The sequence below is a fragment of the Carcharhinus amblyrhynchos genome, chromosome 29 (assembly GCF_965287045.1).
Source record: "Carcharhinus amblyrhynchos chromosome 29, sCarAmb.v2.hapA, whole genome shotgun sequence".
Taxonomy (NCBI): domain Eukaryota; kingdom Metazoa; phylum Chordata; class Chondrichthyes; order Carcharhiniformes; family Carcharhinidae; genus Carcharhinus; species Carcharhinus amblyrhynchos.
Genome location: NC_137352.1, coordinates 5,592,834 through 5,610,807, shown reverse-complemented (window position 1 = coordinate 5,610,807; position 17,974 = coordinate 5,592,834). Strand labels below are relative to the sequence as shown.

Genomic DNA, 17,974 nt, shown 5'->3' with positions numbered 1-17,974 from the left:
CGTCAGACCTGGTGCAGTGGACTTCAGACTGAACAGGCTGTCTCCACATTTAACTCCAACCAATGGGAGTGTGGGGCGGAGGCCAAGGCTCAGAGCACTGACCTGCATTCTCTGATAAACAGCAATGAAGTCAAACACAGAATATCTGGTAACACAAGCTTTGCAGAAACAAAGCATAAACTCTTGAGGCACCAACAAGCAGGAGACTGAAGCAGACATGGTTATGAGGTCCCACATTAGATCCCTGATGTCAATCCATTTCCTCATTACATGACCACCCCTCCCCACCCACCAAAACAGCACTTTTGTGCACAAATCAAATGAAACCAGGACTATAAGTAGTCTAATATGCTAGCTGACACATGTTGGGCAAGTGAACTATGACTACTTGGAAAAGTATTGAAACACCCATCAAACTTTAACAAAAGACATCATAAGGATACAAGAGAAATCTTTTAGGGTAATACAAGTTATATTTAAATCAAATTGACTTTATATTAACATTGGCCACATTTGTAAGTGATGTATAAGCCTCAGCTTCCTTTACCTGGTAGTATTCTCTGCCTTGACCCCAGGGTGGAGCCCAATCTAAGATGACACTCCAGTGTGGTACAGTGAGTGTTTCATTGTCAGAAATACTGTCTTTCAGATGTGACCTCGCCCAGTGTCCTGGCCAACATTTCTCCCTGACCCCACACCACCTAAAACAGTTTAACTTGTCATTAATCGCATCAGATTATGGAATTTTGCTGTGTGCTGGGATTTCCTACATAATAAGTGATTACCTGAAAAAATAAAATTTGTGTAAACTATGTCCATTTCTCAGAGAGAATAGAGCCAACTGGGCCTGTGATAAAGGGCCATCCAGGCTCGAAACATTGGCTCTATTCTCTTTCCACAGATGCCATCAGACCTGCTGAGACTTTCCAGCAATTTCTGTTTTTGTTTCCGATTCCAGCAGCTGCAGTATTTTGCATTTATCCATTTGTCAGAGTTGGGACAATAAAGGTGTAACTTTTTAAAGCAGCAAATTATGAATTGAAATGCACCGCCTGAAAAGGCAATGGAAGCAAATTCAGTAGCAATTTCAAAAGGGAATTGAATATTTGAAGGTTAGAAAATTGCAGAACTCTGGCCAATGGAAAGGGTATTGGGACTAACTGAATACAGACAACAAATGCCATATGGACCGAGTGGGCCCTGTTTCATTCTGATTCTAGTGTAACTTAGATTTACTTCCCGACAAACCAATAGTGATCTTTATAAATGTGCAGTAATCATACTACAACCTGTCAGTATAATTACTAACATTCAGCTCCCGGTGTTCTCAAGTGACAAAGAACAGGTTCCCCAAAGAATGAAGTTTCATCAGACTTTAGGGAATATATTACTGGTAAATGACAAATATCAGGAATATCACAGCAGGCTTCAGTAATCTGAAGATTGTAGAGAAGACTGAAGAACTTTGGATGTTTAAGTCCTTGGAAAGGCTGAGGAGAAACTAGAGAATTTCAGACAGCCAAGAAATAAATTAGCTTCTCTAATATTTTTCACCACATATAGACCCTCTATTAAGCGTCCAACTGGCTGAACAAACCTTGGGAAGGGATATCTCGTCATAATTTTATTCATTTCTGGGACATGGGCATCGCCAGCATTTATTGCCCACCCCTGCTTGCCCGAGGGCAGTTGAGAATCAGTCACATTGTTGTGGGTCGAGGGTCACACGTAGGCCAGACCAGGTAAGGATGGAGGATTTCCTTAAGTACATTAGTGGACTAAATGGGCTTTTTCTGACAATGGTTTCATATTCCAGATATTTTTATTGAATTCAAATCTCACCATCTGCCATGGCTGGATTCGAACCCAGGTCCCCAGAACATTAGCTGAGTTTCTGGATTAATACCATGCGATAATACCACGAGGCCATCACCTACCCTGTCTTACAATGGTGATGAGTTGGTACACCAACACAAAGGGAGAGGTGCAGACCCAATCCCTATCTGATGGTTGAGAATGTTGTACATTCAAAGCATAGAAATAGAGTAACCAGACTTTAAACTATTGAGAACAGAAAGAGAACACATTAAAATAAACCTACAAATTGATAGCCACTACCTGTGATATCACGAGTGAATCAACTCCATCAGCTGGTGAACAGAAAGCATTGCTGCGTGCACTGTTCTTCATTCAACATGGAGCATGTTAGTTACCGCAATTCAATGTAGCTCATGTAAAAAGTAAATTCCACCTTATTGGGAAAATGTACCAAGATGGGTCTCAACATATTCAAGTCTATTAAATATTCACTGCAATCTTGAACGAATGCTCCTTTGTCACAAATTATCTTGCATTTCTGGAACGTCAAAGTTAGATTGCAGAAATGTAGGTAGCGAAGGTTTGTTGCTGAAATGTGAATTACATTACATTTTATAGTGAAGGTCAATCCATCTGGACCCATTCAACTCTTGGCAGGAAAAAAAACCCCATTAATTTGGGCATGTTAAAACCCAATGTTACACAGAACCAACCGTTGTTGCTGTGAGGTTTTTCTTGGTGTTTAATTGCCAGATGAGAGGGACATGATATACTGCATCAACATTAATGCAGGTCATCTCATCAATATTTGCATTTCATTTCCATTGTGTCTTTTGTAGACAAGAAAACACCTTACTCCTCAAACTCAACTTGAACTAGTCACGAACAAGGAATGAGAGTAATTCAGAATGTCTGCTTCTTTCCAGTGAAGGCATGGTTGAGATTAAACATGTTTTTAAAAATGTATCTGTATCTTACCACTCATATCTACCCTACACTTTTATATACATATCTGGAGTATAACTGTTTTCTGACCTATACACACGACCCAGAATCTTCATTGTTTGGATGCGAATTTTGGAGGCATGCTTAATAAGTTTGCAGATGACACCAAAATTGGTGGCATAGTAGACAGTGAAGAATGTTATCTAGGATCACAATGGTATCTTAATCAATTGGCCAGTGGGCTGATGAATGGCAGATGTAGTTCTATTTAGATGAATGCGAGGTGATGTGTTTTGGTAGGATCAAACCAGGGCAGGACTTACTCAGTTAATGGTAGGGTGCTGGGGAGGGTTACAGAACAAAAATATCTAGGGGTACAAGTTCATAACTCCTTGAACGTGGAGTCACAGGTGGACATGGTGGTGAAGATGGCATTTGGTGTGTTTGGTTTCACTGGTCAGAACATTGAATACAGGATTTGTGATGTCTTGTTGAAGTTGTACAAAACATTGGTAAGGCCACACTTGGAATACTGTGCACAGTTCTGGTCACCCTATTATAGAAAGGATATTACTAAACTAGAAAGAGTACAGAAAAGATTTACTAGGATGCTACCGGGACTTGATGGTTTGAGTTATAAGGAGAGGCTGGATAGAATTAGATGCATTTTCCTGGAGCGAAGAGGCTGAGGGGTGATCTTATACAGGGCTATAAAATAATGTGGGGCATAGATAAGGTAGATGGTTAATATCTTTTCCCAAAGGTAGGGGAGTCTAGAACTAGAAGACACAGGTTTAAGGTGAGAGGGGAGAGATACAAAAGGATCCAGAGGGGTATTTTTTCAAGGGTGGTGAGTGTCTGGAACAAGCTGCCAGAGGGAGTAGAAGCGCGTATAATTTTGTCCTTTAAAAGGCACTTAGGCAGTTACATGGGTAAGATTGGGTATAGAGGAATATGGGCCAAACGTGGGCATTTGTGACCAGTTTAGTGGTAAAAAAGTGATAATGATATATTGGACCCAAGAACCTGTTTCCATGCTGGAAACCTCTACCACTCATATTTACCCCAAATTTTTACACATAACATACATAACTGGAGTGTAACTCTTTACTGACCTATGCACACAACCCAGAATCTTCACTGACTCACATGTAGCAAAACCAGATAGGTCAAAGATCTGAGTTCCCCAAAGGTGCTGGTTGCCTGCTCCTATCACAGGCATGGGCACGAGCTATTGCAATTCAACTCAATTCAGCTCCAATGGGGATAATATAGCAACACCAGACTTCATCAGTATGTCTCCATAACAACAGTATCAACAAAGTACCAATGCTCTCCGTGAATGCTCTCATGTGAAAACCAGACATTTCAGTGAGGACATGGGGACCGTCAGCACCAAAGGAACCATGCTATAGTGTAGATGTGAGAAGATGTTTAAAGAAAATGCAAACCCACATGAAATACACAAAATATATTTAAAGTATCTCCAAGGATAAAATGGACATGTTTATTAATTAAACTATCACTTAAATAAAAAAGTGCATAGAAAATGACGCTTAGAAACATTTTTTACAACTATGTACATTTTTTTTACATTCATTCTTTAGCATAGCTTTCAGTTTTTCTTAATTAAAATTTCCTTCATTACCATGATATGGTTTAACACTGATGCACTAATCAATCAGATTGTTAATAATGTTTTTGTAAGAGCAATGTAAAAAATAACAATTTACAGGAACACAAAAAAAGACTGAAAAAATAATTAAAAAAAGGTTTACAATTTGCCTCATCATGAATAAAAATAAAACAAATTTCTCACGCAAGGTTTCTCTGAACCGGAACATTTTACATCTACTACTTCTTCGTGTATTCATCTCAAAGAGACATAAAAATATATTCACATTAACGGAAAAACACACATATAAATATAATTCCGTTCCGGTGGGGTACGGGAGAGAAAAGGCAAGCCTCCTAGTCACAGAGAACAGGGATGTATAGACACAATGTGTACCCGAACTTTTAAAAAATAATTTAAAAAGTATATTCCCCTCCCGCCCCATCTAGTAGTTATATAGTCAGCCGTCCATTCTTGAGACAATAAAAAGAAATTGCAATAGTGTTTAAATATTTAAAAAATTTTGGGAAAGTATCACTAAAGCCTTACGGTCACGGAAAACAATTCAGAAATTGCAGATTCTGCATCTCCCCTCACTGCTATTTCTTTCTGAACTAGGACCCAAAATTATGTACTTTTAAACTAACAAGACATGATGGTTTTACATGATCGCTACAGATTTACCGTAAACATCGTATTGCTTTGAAATGGATGCTAAATAGACGAGAACCAGCCCTTCAAATTAACCCGCTTTTTTTTTTCCAGATGGGATTTTGTATCTCATTGAACAAACTTTATGGTGTATCATTCATTTAAAAAAAAACTTTTCTAGTAAGAAGTTCAGTCATTAGAAAAAGATACATTCATTGTAAAATCACTGTGTCCTACTCTGTTGGGTTGCAAAGGGAACAATGTTAAACCGTTTTAAAAAATACTAAAGTCCCTCCTTGCCACACCTTTGGGTGTTGGAGACTGAATTATTCCATGTGGCTGGCTTGTAATCTTCCACTATGGTAGGGCAGGCTTTTCATCAGTTCCAATCCTGTTGCAGGACAGGACAATGAAGTGCTCCAGTAAAAGGATAAAAAAAAACACACAACAGCATTCCTACAAAGGATAAAATACCAGCCACCCTCTGTAAGTGCATCTCTTGTCACGAATTGCTAATGACAGTCATGGAGTTATCTTGAGCTGCAATCCAAGAGAACAAGCTAGCACTCACTCACTTGTGCAGAGGTGGCACACCAGCTTTGAGGCAAAATGGAGGCGAGACAAAATTTCAACCGTTCCACAAAAACACTTAACAGTATAGAATGAATCTTATGAAATGGTGCAAAAGGACAGCAGCAGCGTAAAAATAGTTTTTTTTTAACTTTGGTGTTTAAAATGAAAATCAAGCCTCGTAGATGCCACCCAGAAGAATGCCCTCGATGTTACTGCAGCTAGTTCTGTCAGATGACACTGGGCTGCAGCAGTACAGCATCACACCTCATGAGAAAGGAATATGAACAACATGTTACTGCAGACATACTTTTGCCAAAGCTAATTTTTCAAATGGCACTGATGTCCTAGAAATAAGCACACCCACTACTGCATAACCACCGCCTCCCTTTCCCTCCCACAGAAACAAACAATGGAGGTGTAGATCACAATGTAGATCATTGCGTAGACCAAAGTGGCTCTTCCACTCATTTGGGTGCAACTGTCCATTAGAAGGTTGCAAGACCTAATACCAAATGTCCTTATTGAACTCTGTCCAGCACTTGGAGTGAGCTATGTGAATATTTCAATTAATTGAGCAACAACCCCAAACTATAGATAGCTGCACAGAGTATACAGTCAACAAAAAGACCCCAAATTAAATAAATAAATTGTAATAAAAAAATATATATATGCACAATGGCAGTATTTTCAATTGTTAATTGGCAGGTCTTTAAACTTCAGGTAAGTTGTCTATAAATCTCAACTTAAAAAACAATAACCTGGCACTTAATTATATACACTGTATGGCGTGGGTTATAATGGTTTAAAAAAGTTTAACTGCCTGTGAAAACCAACACAAAGGAATGCATGGCAGCTTCATACTCAAGGTTCAAACAGCGACATACACAAAAAAAGCGACACCTGTAAACAAAAGCGAACTAGCAACTAGCCGTTTCTTCTGACTTGCCACGCTTCTCTACCCCATATCGCACGCTCAACAAAACCTGCACAGTGGCTTGACTGCTGCAAAAAAAGCATAAAGGATTTCATCGATGGTGCAGAAACAAATGGAGTCAAGTTCCTATCAGCAAGACACCCACTTCCTCTTCTTTCACACCTTCTTGGGGGCCATGTGAGATGGCAAAGCAGACATTACCAGTTCTCAGCACATGAAATCCCACATTACCCGCTGACTAAAGCCTGCGGTTAGTGCCACTAACATCAAACTCTATATTTTGGGGAGTAAGAGTATGGAAAGTTAAAAAAACCCACAAAATGTCTAACAATGGGTGTCAAAAGATGCTGAAGTCCTCCGTTCATATGCCCCAGCTGCCTGACTTGTTGGGTATATACATCTATTCTGTGTCTTGGCTCTGAATTATGAGGATAGTTGGCTAGGAAGGAGGTACAACCTGCAAGAAATTAACTAGAACTCCAATGATTCATTTATTCCTATGAATCAAGACTTTGGTACACATACTCAGGCTGTCACCATCTGGCTCTGCTGTGCTATCATAGTTAGCTATGTTTTAGATTATTTCCTACCTATTCCCAAAAGAACTTCACTCCTTTTTCCATTCTATTTTAAATACAATTATATTCAAGTTTCCTATATGTCCAAATGGATTTCAAACAAATACAAATGATACGTTTTTTTAAAAATTTTTGTTGGAGTTATAGATAGTGAGAGTTAGGGAGAACATTTATAATAACCTTTGTACAGTGTTATAACTCATTAACCACAGTCACTGTGAAATCCCACTCTGGATAAAAAACTACTATTTAAAATCTCTGCAAATTCCTATTGAGTTAAAGACACTTATTACTTATTTCCTTTCAGTGGGAACTTGAGCCTTGGTAAAATCAGACAAGCCCACACCCGTTTCTGAATGTACACAGTACAGCATTATTTTATTTAGCGGCACATGGATGGGGTTTCGGTATAAGTTTGATGAGGGACAAGCCAGTGTTGACTCCTGGGACTCCATCACATTAAGAACTACACTAGATAAATAATGCATTCTAAAAGCATGCCAAAGCCCCCTTGCATCAAAAACCAAATAAACCTTGTACCTCAAAATTGTAGTGCTTAATTTCGGTTTTGGGTCCCTCACAAATCAAAGGTTTATAATTGCAATCAGGGAATCATATGGTTCTGCTCGTGGTTTGTGCATTTTGTTCCACCTGTTTAAATTCTGTAGCCTTTTCAGCAACTTAATTAAGTTTTTTTATATCCTTTCATTGGATGTGGGTGTTGCTGGCAATGCATTTGTTGCCCACTGCTAATTGCTTTAAGGAGGTGGTTGTGAGCCACCTTCTTGAACTGCTGAAGTCCAAATGGTGCAAGTATACCCACAGTGCTGTTCAAGTGGGAATCTGGGGAAGGGAACCAAAAGAATATTAACTCCATACAAATGGGTATCTCAACAATCCATTCAATCCTTTGAATGGAAAACTAGATTTTTTGGGTAGAAGTACGGGCATTGAAGGCAACCTCTTAAGCCCCAATTATATAACATAGCTAAAGGCTATTAATCATCAACAATACTGCTTTAAAAACCTCCTCCTCACTCACATAATTAAAAATGACTTAGCAGCAACTGCTAGTCATTGTACTTATTTAAATTCTTACTGGGACTGCAAACTGATGTTTCATATATTCCTTCAATTATTTAAGAAAATTAATAGAAATCAAAGATTTTATGAATAAAATGTCAATAAAAATTGCTAATCAAATATCTGCCCCTTTTTTTTGAAGTGCCCAGCAATGCAGTTAGAGGGGTGTGAGGAAACACATAAACCAAATTGCCCACTGTTAGTCATGGTTTCTTTTCGATCATGAACTTCACCTGCGGCTGTTTGGTAACACGCAAACTAACTAAAAACGTAATGACCAACCAAGTTCTTCATAGCTGGCTATTGTGCGTTAAACTAGCTAGCGGTCATTAGTACAGCATTTCAGATTCGGTCTTCACGACTGTCAGTGCATACAGAACTAACCCCCTCCCCACCCCACCCACCCCTCCCAATCCAAACCCCCACCCACCCACACCCACTTCCAGTAGAATCCCCATTACCTGAACATTAACACCACACTCGGAAGGTGGGTCTTCCTCGTGCTGTAAGTATGCTGCCCTGGTGATTCCACCACAAACTTGGTGAAGTGCAATGTCCTTCTCAGGTTAACACTGCCCTTTCTTGCACAACAGGTTAATACCTCTCTACGAGCGAAGGTGCCCTCAAGTAACAAGCTGATATCATAGCAGCGAGGAACGTGGTCCCAAAAGGCTGGTGGCAGATGGATGTCATTAAGCAGCAGCAACTGAGTAAAGACAAACCCCATATGAAGAAGAAAAATCCCCAACCCAACTTTTGTCCAGAGGTATGACTAAATAGCAATAATGGACAACTGGGAAACATTCATCCTGACAGTCTTCCATCCATCAGCCTGGCTTGCTGTCAATTATTGCTTAAAGGGGCACTGTCTTTTGCGAGGGGATGTACATAACGGAATGGAAGTGTGGAGAGGGTGGGTAGGCAATACTTGTTTTGTTTAAATGAAGACTGTGCCCCTTTAAATAAAACACAACTTCCCGATCAGCCAAACTGCTTTTTTCAAAAACTCAATACAGTTTGGATAACAGGAGACACATCTGTAATCTGGAGAATGGAATACACAAGATACGGCTAATAATTTGAACAACGGGAGGTATGGAAATACGACTGTAGTCTGAATTACAAGATACACGGCTGTAGTCAGTACAAACACATTAGTTTTAGCGTCAATCTAAATAGCACACAGTGCAAAAATATAAGGGATCAAGATCTTCAAACGTTAATTACTGCCGTAAACCCACTTGAGATGCATTCATTTGGTCAAAACAAACTTGCCCATGTTCCAGGAGTCAGCTATTGTAGCACTTTGTCAATTCAATAGAAATTATTTCCTGATTGATAAAATAAACACTTTCCAGAAAAAGAATTTGCTCTGCCCTTCTGATATGGTGATTAAGTTTTTTTTTTGGAGACCAGTTTTAATTTTCCCCACACTACTGTGTAGAACAGCAGTTAAGTGGTGGGAATGCAGGAAAGATATCCTAGAAGTTACCAGCAGGTGGTTGCTTGATGTGCTGGTGGGCATTCATCTGTTATTTTAGCGGAGGTATTTAACGCCTGCGTTAAAAAGGTGAATTAAGGAACGCCAAAAGGGCACATTAAGCATTTGTACATCACTATCATCCACGGTAACTTCTAGGATCGCCAGTTTTAGATTGAGGTTCATTCATGGTTGAATTCAAAAGTACTTCACTGTGGTCAAATGCCCTGAACTTCATCCCCTGACACTATACGCAGGAAAGAAACTCACAGGAAGATTAAAGCAAGGAAGCTAATACAGATTTAAGTTGAACTCTTGGCTGGATGTTCAACAATATTTGGCCATTTACTCACAAACACGAATATACTTTGAAGGCTTGCAAACAATATTTTGGAAGTGTCCTTGGGCTGGCATGGACAAGATGGGCTGAATGGCCTCCTTCTGTGCTGTAACTTTTCTATGGTTCTAAGTGCATTGCTGTTTGTGTGGATTGAAAAATTCAGATGAAAGACTAAAACTCATTGTACTGACAAAGATTGAAAAGAACAGTGATACGGTGCTGTCAAGCTTGGACTTCAGAAGACTGTGCATTGAGTGCAAGAGAAGGTTGAGACATTTTATCTTTGAGTTTTTCCATGCTCTCTTATTGTCAAGAAATATGAGTATATGGTAGCATTGACTCCCTACCCAGCCTGCTCCCAACTATTAACTAAAAATACACAGGTTTATATCGGTGAAAGGGTCAGTCTGTGATTTTCCCTCCCCATCCCTGCTGTTAGTAAACAGGCACTATTGAAAGCTTAGAGTTTCATTAACACATCATTAGTGCTTTTGCACAACTAGTGCGTTATAAACAGGTAGTGTCTTTGCCAACACCAGCTGTGTGTGTTACCAACAAGGGGTTTTCAGGGATTATTAAACCAAGCATTCATTAGCAGGCTTTCCTACTACTAGAAAGGTCAGTGTGAAGTTTCAGTGTACCCCGGTCACCAGTTCTCTGCCTCTTCCGATATGGTTCTCTTAATTTCACCTCTGAAGAGCCAGTCCACTAACAAGTGCGGTACTACTTTGAAGCAATTAAAAATAAACATTTACAAAAAGGAAATCCAAACAAGTGTCAGGCAGAATTTCTACCCAGTTAGTGTTAATTCTACATTCTGCCATTGTAAATGAGGCTCTTAAGTTTAAAAAGAAATCAAATAGCTTTAAACATAAAATAAAACACGCGATAACTGCCTCCTGGAAAGGGAAGGGAACTTGCCAGATTGAAGTGATTTTATGGGACTACAGACTTTCCCCTACGCTGCTCGGGTACAGCCACGGTTCAGCACATCTTCACTTGAAGCTGCCCTGCTGTTGAGGAGTGGCTGTCACTCCTCAAGAGCAGGTTTGAGGAAAAAAAGGTTTTCTTCACATTTTAAATCACGATTAAAAACGAATTGCTCCCAAGTCAGAAGCCAAATAGCACGAAAGATCAAAACTGCGTGTTCTCTTTGCCTTATCCTGTACACAACTGTGGAAGATACCTGATCTTTCCCTTTCTTTTTGGCCCAGAGGGGAGAGTCTGCTCCAGTAAGTCACCTAATCCAGGCTGAGTTTCAGCTGTTGGTGCTGCCTTGGTACCACAATTGACTGGGAATTTCAGTTGTACTCATTTATTTCACTCAGAACTCCTATCTCCTATATATGCTTGGAGCGGGATGGAAATAGGGCTCTAGCCGACACACACACTGCCTTGCAGTTCTAAAAATGGTTAGCTGCCACAACTGTTAGCGATGTATTTTACCGTGTTGACAACAAAAACCAAGAGATTTATAAATTTGTTTGAATTACATTTTTTGCCATTAATCAGTTGGCATTGACACCATGGGCCAAATGACCCCTCTTCTATGCTGCAATCAGTCTTTAAAACTGCTGCAACAAGACTTTTGTATGTTGCAAACTGCAATGCAATTCCACCACCACTTCCATCCCAGTTTTTTTTTAGTAATCTCATAAAATCATGGCACAGTCACCTCAAGAGGGTTTTTTCCACCAGTTACATCTATTTTTTCCTTAGTTCAGGAACTTCCTGCATTTCTTTGCTCCGCAGTTACAAGGCAGTTTGTTGCTGGCATCTTCGATTGGGAACTTGTAATCATACGTGAGTTCTTCACCGCGGTAGATCTTCCGCACGGCAAAGATGACAATGTGTTTCTGCCCATCCACATTTATCACCCGTGAGTAGCAGTTGGGTTCGCAGGCGTGGTTGATGAAACGCGCTGCATTTCCGTGCATTGTGGCATCCACAACCTCATAATCATCAATACGGAACATGTAACAACCGATCCCCTGTTAGTACAAAAAGGAGGAAACAAAACAGAAGAAGAAAATTAACACATTCACCTAAGTGCAGGTGTTGGGCTCCCCCCCACCTTCCTAAAGACACTGGCTCCTACATGCATGAGTTCCATTGGCATAGCAACCCTCTCTTATCTTACCCAAGTGCGTACCTAGATATGAGTGCCAGAAGTTCTGACACTTGACCAAAAGAAAAATCACAGCTAAGTTTGGCACAACTCCCACACAATGTTCAAACGATGCACTCTGCATTTTGCTCAGAGTGGGATCCTCAATAGATTCTTTTCATCATAGCCCAGGGTCATGATGCCAACTGTAGCAACCCAATTGCTTCAGCCGAACACAAAACCTGCGGCTCTGTATGGCACAGTAAAAGATAAAGTGGCGTTTTAAACAAACCAGTCCACTGGAAATCAAACATATTAGATTAAAGATATAGAGACATTAGAATATATACAAGGATAATGCAAGAGCTGATATAAAAGTATCAGTCTTCAATGTCTGAGTCAACAGACAAAAACCCAAATAACCCAGTGGACAATGAATATCCCCCTCACTTTTCTCTCTAGTACTAAGCTGACAGGCTGGAATTCTTTTCTCCAAAGAAGGGTTGGCTGAGGATCATGATCTCATCGAGGTCTTTAAGAATATGATAAAATAGAGAGGTGTTTCCACTTGCGGGGAGTCCAAAACCAGGCGCCACAAACGCATGGCAGTCATTAATAAATCCAATAGGGAATTAAGGGGAAAACTCTGAGCTGTTTCGTGATTAGATTGTGGAATTTACTAACAGAAGGAGTAGTTGATATGAATTGTAGAGATACATATAATAAGTAGCTGGATATACAGGAACAAAAAGGGAGAAAGGAACAAATTTTGCTGGCAGGGGCATAAGCACCAGCATGGACCAGTTGAGCCAAATGGCCTGTTTCTGGTCTTTAAATTGTATGAAGTTCGAACAAAATAAATGCTATTGCCACTATACCTTTAACACTGCATATCACAGTTAGCTGAGGGAACAAGCCAAAGAAAAATCCAAATGTGAACCAAAAGGTATTGTAAAAGGTGAGGACCAGAACATCTCGAGTAGCTTAACTTACTCAAACGGTAATTAAACAGAGTATTTATGAAAGAAAATGAAATATACAATATAACCTGATCAAACTGACTCACTCAGTTTTGAAAATTATGTTAATCACAGTTTCGGTTCTAATCATCTGGCGTGCCAGGAATCTGTTCCTGATTATTTTACAGATACCTGATTTGATTAACAATATGCATTTCCATTCCAAAATCATAAACCCCCACCACCCCTCCTTACCCCTAGTGACATTAATCTGTTACAATAAGACATCATAAGGCAGACACAGTTTTACTTTCATCCCCATGAAGCAGGCAAAAATCACAGAAGCAAGCAAAAGCGATTCAAGCACGTTTTAAATAAAACTTTATTCAACAAATACAGAAACAAGAGTTTTTTAAAAAATGCATAGCTAGTTGATCTATGGTGTTACTCACAGGTAGTCCAGTGCTGGAGCAATGTGATGCTTAGCCTAAAAATGGTGTTGCTTAACCTAGTATTTCCCCCAAGGTATTTAATCAGCAAGGGCAAGATCTTATCTGTCGTTCATGCCACGCTCCTGCTGCAGCAAGGTCGGAGAATTTGGCAGCCAGCCAAATCTCTCTTCACTGCAGAGGAATGGCAATATACCGCTGGCGTGAATGGGAGTAAGATTCTGACCTTAATTTCAGTGAACAAGCACACTAAGCAGGCACATCTGAGGCCAAGTGGGGCTCACTGCTGGGGTTGGATTCTGTTGGAAGCTGCTTATAAATTCCAATGCTCTTAGCCTTGAGATGAGACCAAGTCATCAAAGCCAGAAAAACAAGGGCGTTGGCTATAACTTTCTTTCTATTCTTTGAAGTATCTTTATTTTGAGCATCATACAAGAAGTGGCAGTCATGCCCCAGTCACAAGGCTTTTATAGCTTCTGGTGTTTCTTACTGAGTTTATATCAACAAAGGCACTATCAGCAAGAAGTCCAGCAGAAAGGTGAACTATATATAAGACATTTTGTACATTAATAGAGGGAATGATTTTGAAGTTTACAAAAGCTCTGGCCTCAGTACACTCAATTGATTATATTTTACCAAAACTCATATGTTTTAAATTCTACGCACTCTACCTTTTACACACAGTGACACAGTGGTTAGCATTGCTGCCTCATAGCATCAGGGACCTGGGTTCGATTCTGCCCTTGGGTGACTGTCTTGTGTGGACTTTGCACGTTCTCCCATGCCTGTGTGGGTTTCCTCCGGGCGCTCTGGTTTCCTCCCACAGTGCAAAGGTATGCAGGTTAGGTGGATTGGCCATGCTAAATTGCCCCTTAGTGTCCCACGATGTATAGGTTAGGGGATTAGTAAAGTAAATGCATGGGGTTACAAGGACAGGGTGGGGGACGGGCAAGGTAGTGTCCAGGACTCAGTACAGACTTGATGGGCCAAATGGCCTCCTTCTGCACTGTATGGATTCTATGGTTCTATGAAGTTCAATCAAAGCCCCATGAATCTTGAAATTGTTATGAGAGTATTTGCAATTGACTGCACTCATGCAGTTAAAACTCTGTTGCAAGGTATTCTGACATACAACAGCCTTAATCTGATCTCTTGGCTGTTTCAGTGACAAAGAACCATATTCAGGAACAATTTGAGCTCAGGGGTAGCAGAAGCAACAAAAGGGTATTCGAAGTAATGCCCAAAACAAATTATAATAATACATTCCATTTAAACTCTTAAGAGAATTAGAAATTGTACAGCAAGTAATCCAACTGGTAAGGTAAAGGCTCTCAAGAATTGCTCAGTTTTTAAATGGGTCACCAGTTCCAAAACCAATTTGTTGATCCAGACACTGCAAATGCTAAACATACAACAAGCAAAAAAAGCACGCACACAAACCAGTTTTTAAAATGATTTGCAATGTTGCTGCAAGTTAAACAACGCAAGCAGATAAGCTGTTTTATGTCGCAAGGAAGCCGGTGTGTTGCCGATGCCATATAGATAGTGTTATTTCAGAAAGGGTTCATTAAACGGCGGAGAAATAACATCAGTGATTCCCACGATGGCTATCCCAGCACCTGTAGTTATTATCTAGCATAAACCTGCACTAGAAACTCACCTTGCTGTCATAATATTTCTCTCGTTTGTCTGTGAGGACAGATCGAATGACATTACCCGAATATTCGATGACCATCTCACCTGCATCAATGTTTCGCTTACAGAAAAGGCCCCGTCCATGGATTGGTGACCTACAGCATTTACAAAGATGGGAAGGGTGGGAAGGAAAAGAAAAAGAACAAATCATTCATTAAGAATATCAAACTCATAGCATCACATCAGTTTTATTCTCAGCTGAGTTGATATTCTACTGCTATTTTAATAAGAACCTCAACCTGCTTGAATGGCTGACAGATTAAATTTTGCAGAAATGCTTTCTCTTACATGTTACTAATACCGTACATTACAACTTCTACCCAAGGACACACTCTACTCTGCCGGCGAACCTGATTACTTCACAATCTAAGTGATATTGTATGGAGTTCAGGTGCTGATCTGATCAGTCTCTCAAGTTTTGCCATCCATAAACTTGAACTCATCCATAATCTGTCTCCATCACCCCAGTGTTCGCTGACCGTCATTGGCACCCGATTAAGTAATGCCTCAATTGTAAAGTCCTCTTATCTGTTTGCGAATTCTCCCTTGGCTATGCTACTAGCTCTGTACTCTCCTCCAGTCCTACAACCCTTTTGAGATATCTGCCCTCCTCCAAATCGGGGGGGAATTTTCCTGTCCCACCTGCCACAGGAATCGTAGCGGACAGAGGGAGGACAATGCAAAGATCTGTTGATCTCAGGTGGGATTTTCCGGTTTCGGGACAAGCACGGCCAGAAAATGCCACTCTGGTCTCTTCACCACATCTAATTTTAATCCCTCCACCACTGACCACCCTGCCTTAACTGTCTAGACCCTAAAGAAGGGAATTCTCTCCTTAAACCTCTTCTCATCACTCTTTCCCTTTAAGACACTCCTAAAAAACCTACCTCTTTGACCAAGCTTTTGCCATTTGCCCTAACACCTGTGGTTCAAAGTCAAATCTTGGAACATTTTACACATTACACATGCTATATAAATGCAAGGTGCTGTTGTTGAGGTTCAACTGTTCCACAGCGGCGACCTGTGCAGGCTGGTCTTCCTCACCTCATGGACCTTTGCTCAGAAGCAGCACGTCAGTTTGCAGGGTTGAATGTATTTATAAAGCAAGTATGGAGATTTTAAAAGGATTTCTTTCTCATGTCAGAATGATTTTGAAAAGATACAACAGTAAATAACTAGCTACAAAGCCCTCATTCAATAAATGGAGGGACTTTATAAGCATGGTGCTTCAACCTGAGGTGAAGAATTTGAATCTTATTGCTTTCCAATTTTTCCTGCCCTATATTGAAGGCAATAACTCAAACTGAAAAACTTATCTATAGGTCCTTGTATATTGAACAACTGTGCACAAGTGGCCATTCCTTGTGTATGTTAGCCTAGTGAAAAATCCCAGGCTATTCAATCATCAGTGCATTGCAGCTGGGTTGAATGCAGTCCTCAGGTGACATTCACGCAAACACTTCCAGCGAGGGTTGCTGAAGAGTAATCAACAGCGGGGACATTGCTTAGAGGCACTATCAGATGGAGGTTACAAGGCAATTACAAATGAGTAAGGCTGTTCAGCCCATTTTGCTTCATCCAATCAGAAAAACCCCATGTTTGCCCAACTGGGGCATTCAATAGTTTCTTGAGTTTCTGCCTCAGTTACTCCACTTGTACATCAGCTTCTGGTGTTTATCAGTTTGTTGTGTCAAGATGCACTTCATGATAGTTTGAACTTCTAGAACCCGTCCCATTCTCTAAATCTAACATCATTTTCCAGAAACATTTTTCCATCTGTCTGCCCCTTGCCTATACCCCTGTAGGATTACCTCAGTTTACTCCTTCCAAAGATTAAAAAGTTCAAATATCTCCAAATCTTTTCTCATACCTCTGACACTAGGGCTCAGCCTCGTAGCTCTCCTCTGAACTGCCTCCAATGTTGAATTCTTCTCTTGTGATTGCTTGACAAAAAACTGGACACAGAACTCATGGTGCAGTCTGATTCACGCACAACACAGTTTGAGTAAGACCTCCTGAGACGTATAACTACTGATTCAGTTAAATATTTCAGCATTTTATTTGCTTTGCTGATTGATGGTCTGTAACAGTTGGACATGTTGAGGGGCCAATCGACTCAGTCCTTAATAGGATAACTTAAAAACTATTTCAAACAAAATTCATGGTGTATGTGTGACAATACAGTGCTTTTATGAGATGTATATGGATTATGTTTCTGTTGTTACTGCAGCAGCATAATTGGTCCTAGTTGCTAGCATGTTTGTTTTAATTTGAGTTAATGTTGTTCTGCTGTTTTAGTGTCTTCCCCTGGGTTTGCAGTGTAGGGTTTGATTAGATTGATTGACAAGTAAGGTCATGTGACTGAGTGGAGCCAAGCTTACGCAGAAAAATCAAGTCAGTTGCTGCTTGGAAGCTGTGGAAAGAAGTCTCTCTCTGAGGTCTGGAGACTGGGAACTGCCAGAGATTATGTTTATTTCTCTGAAGTTCTGCTGCTTGACAATATTCTCTGGAAATTTCTGTCCGGGAATCAGAAGGCAGGTGTCTTTCTGTATCTATCCAGAGGGATTAACAGGCTGGAAACGTAGCAGCCACATGAGTATATCTGTTTTATGCTGATTCTGAAGAGGAATTTATGTCAATGAAGTTACTGCTTAAATTGGAACTGTCGTGATGATATATGTTAAGAATTATACTTTGTCATGTTTAAGTATTTTAATTGGTAGAAGTTATTCTCATTTTTTTTGTTA

General features: G+C 40.1%; 1 protein-coding gene across 3 annotated transcripts in view; it reads right to left on the bottom strand.

Moving 5' to 3' along the window:
* Window positions 1–8,638: 8,638 nt before the first annotated feature.
* kmt2a (lysine (K)-specific methyltransferase 2A) overlaps window positions 8,639–17,974 on the bottom strand; it is a 153,789-nt gene continuing 144,453 nt past the window's right edge. For 2 of the 3 annotated variants that reach the window (XM_080214813.1, XM_080214814.1), the window contains exons 35-36: window positions 15,193–15,322; window positions 8,639–12,008 (exon numbers count right to left, since the gene is read on the bottom strand). In XM_080214813.1, the coding sequence (XP_080070939.1) occupies window positions 11,733–12,008; window positions 15,193–15,322 (406 nt within the window). In that variant the 3' untranslated portion in view covers window positions 8,639–11,732. The remainder of the gene's footprint in view (window positions 12,009–15,192; window positions 15,323–17,974) is intronic. The other variant, XM_080214815.1, reaches the window with a different exon arrangement.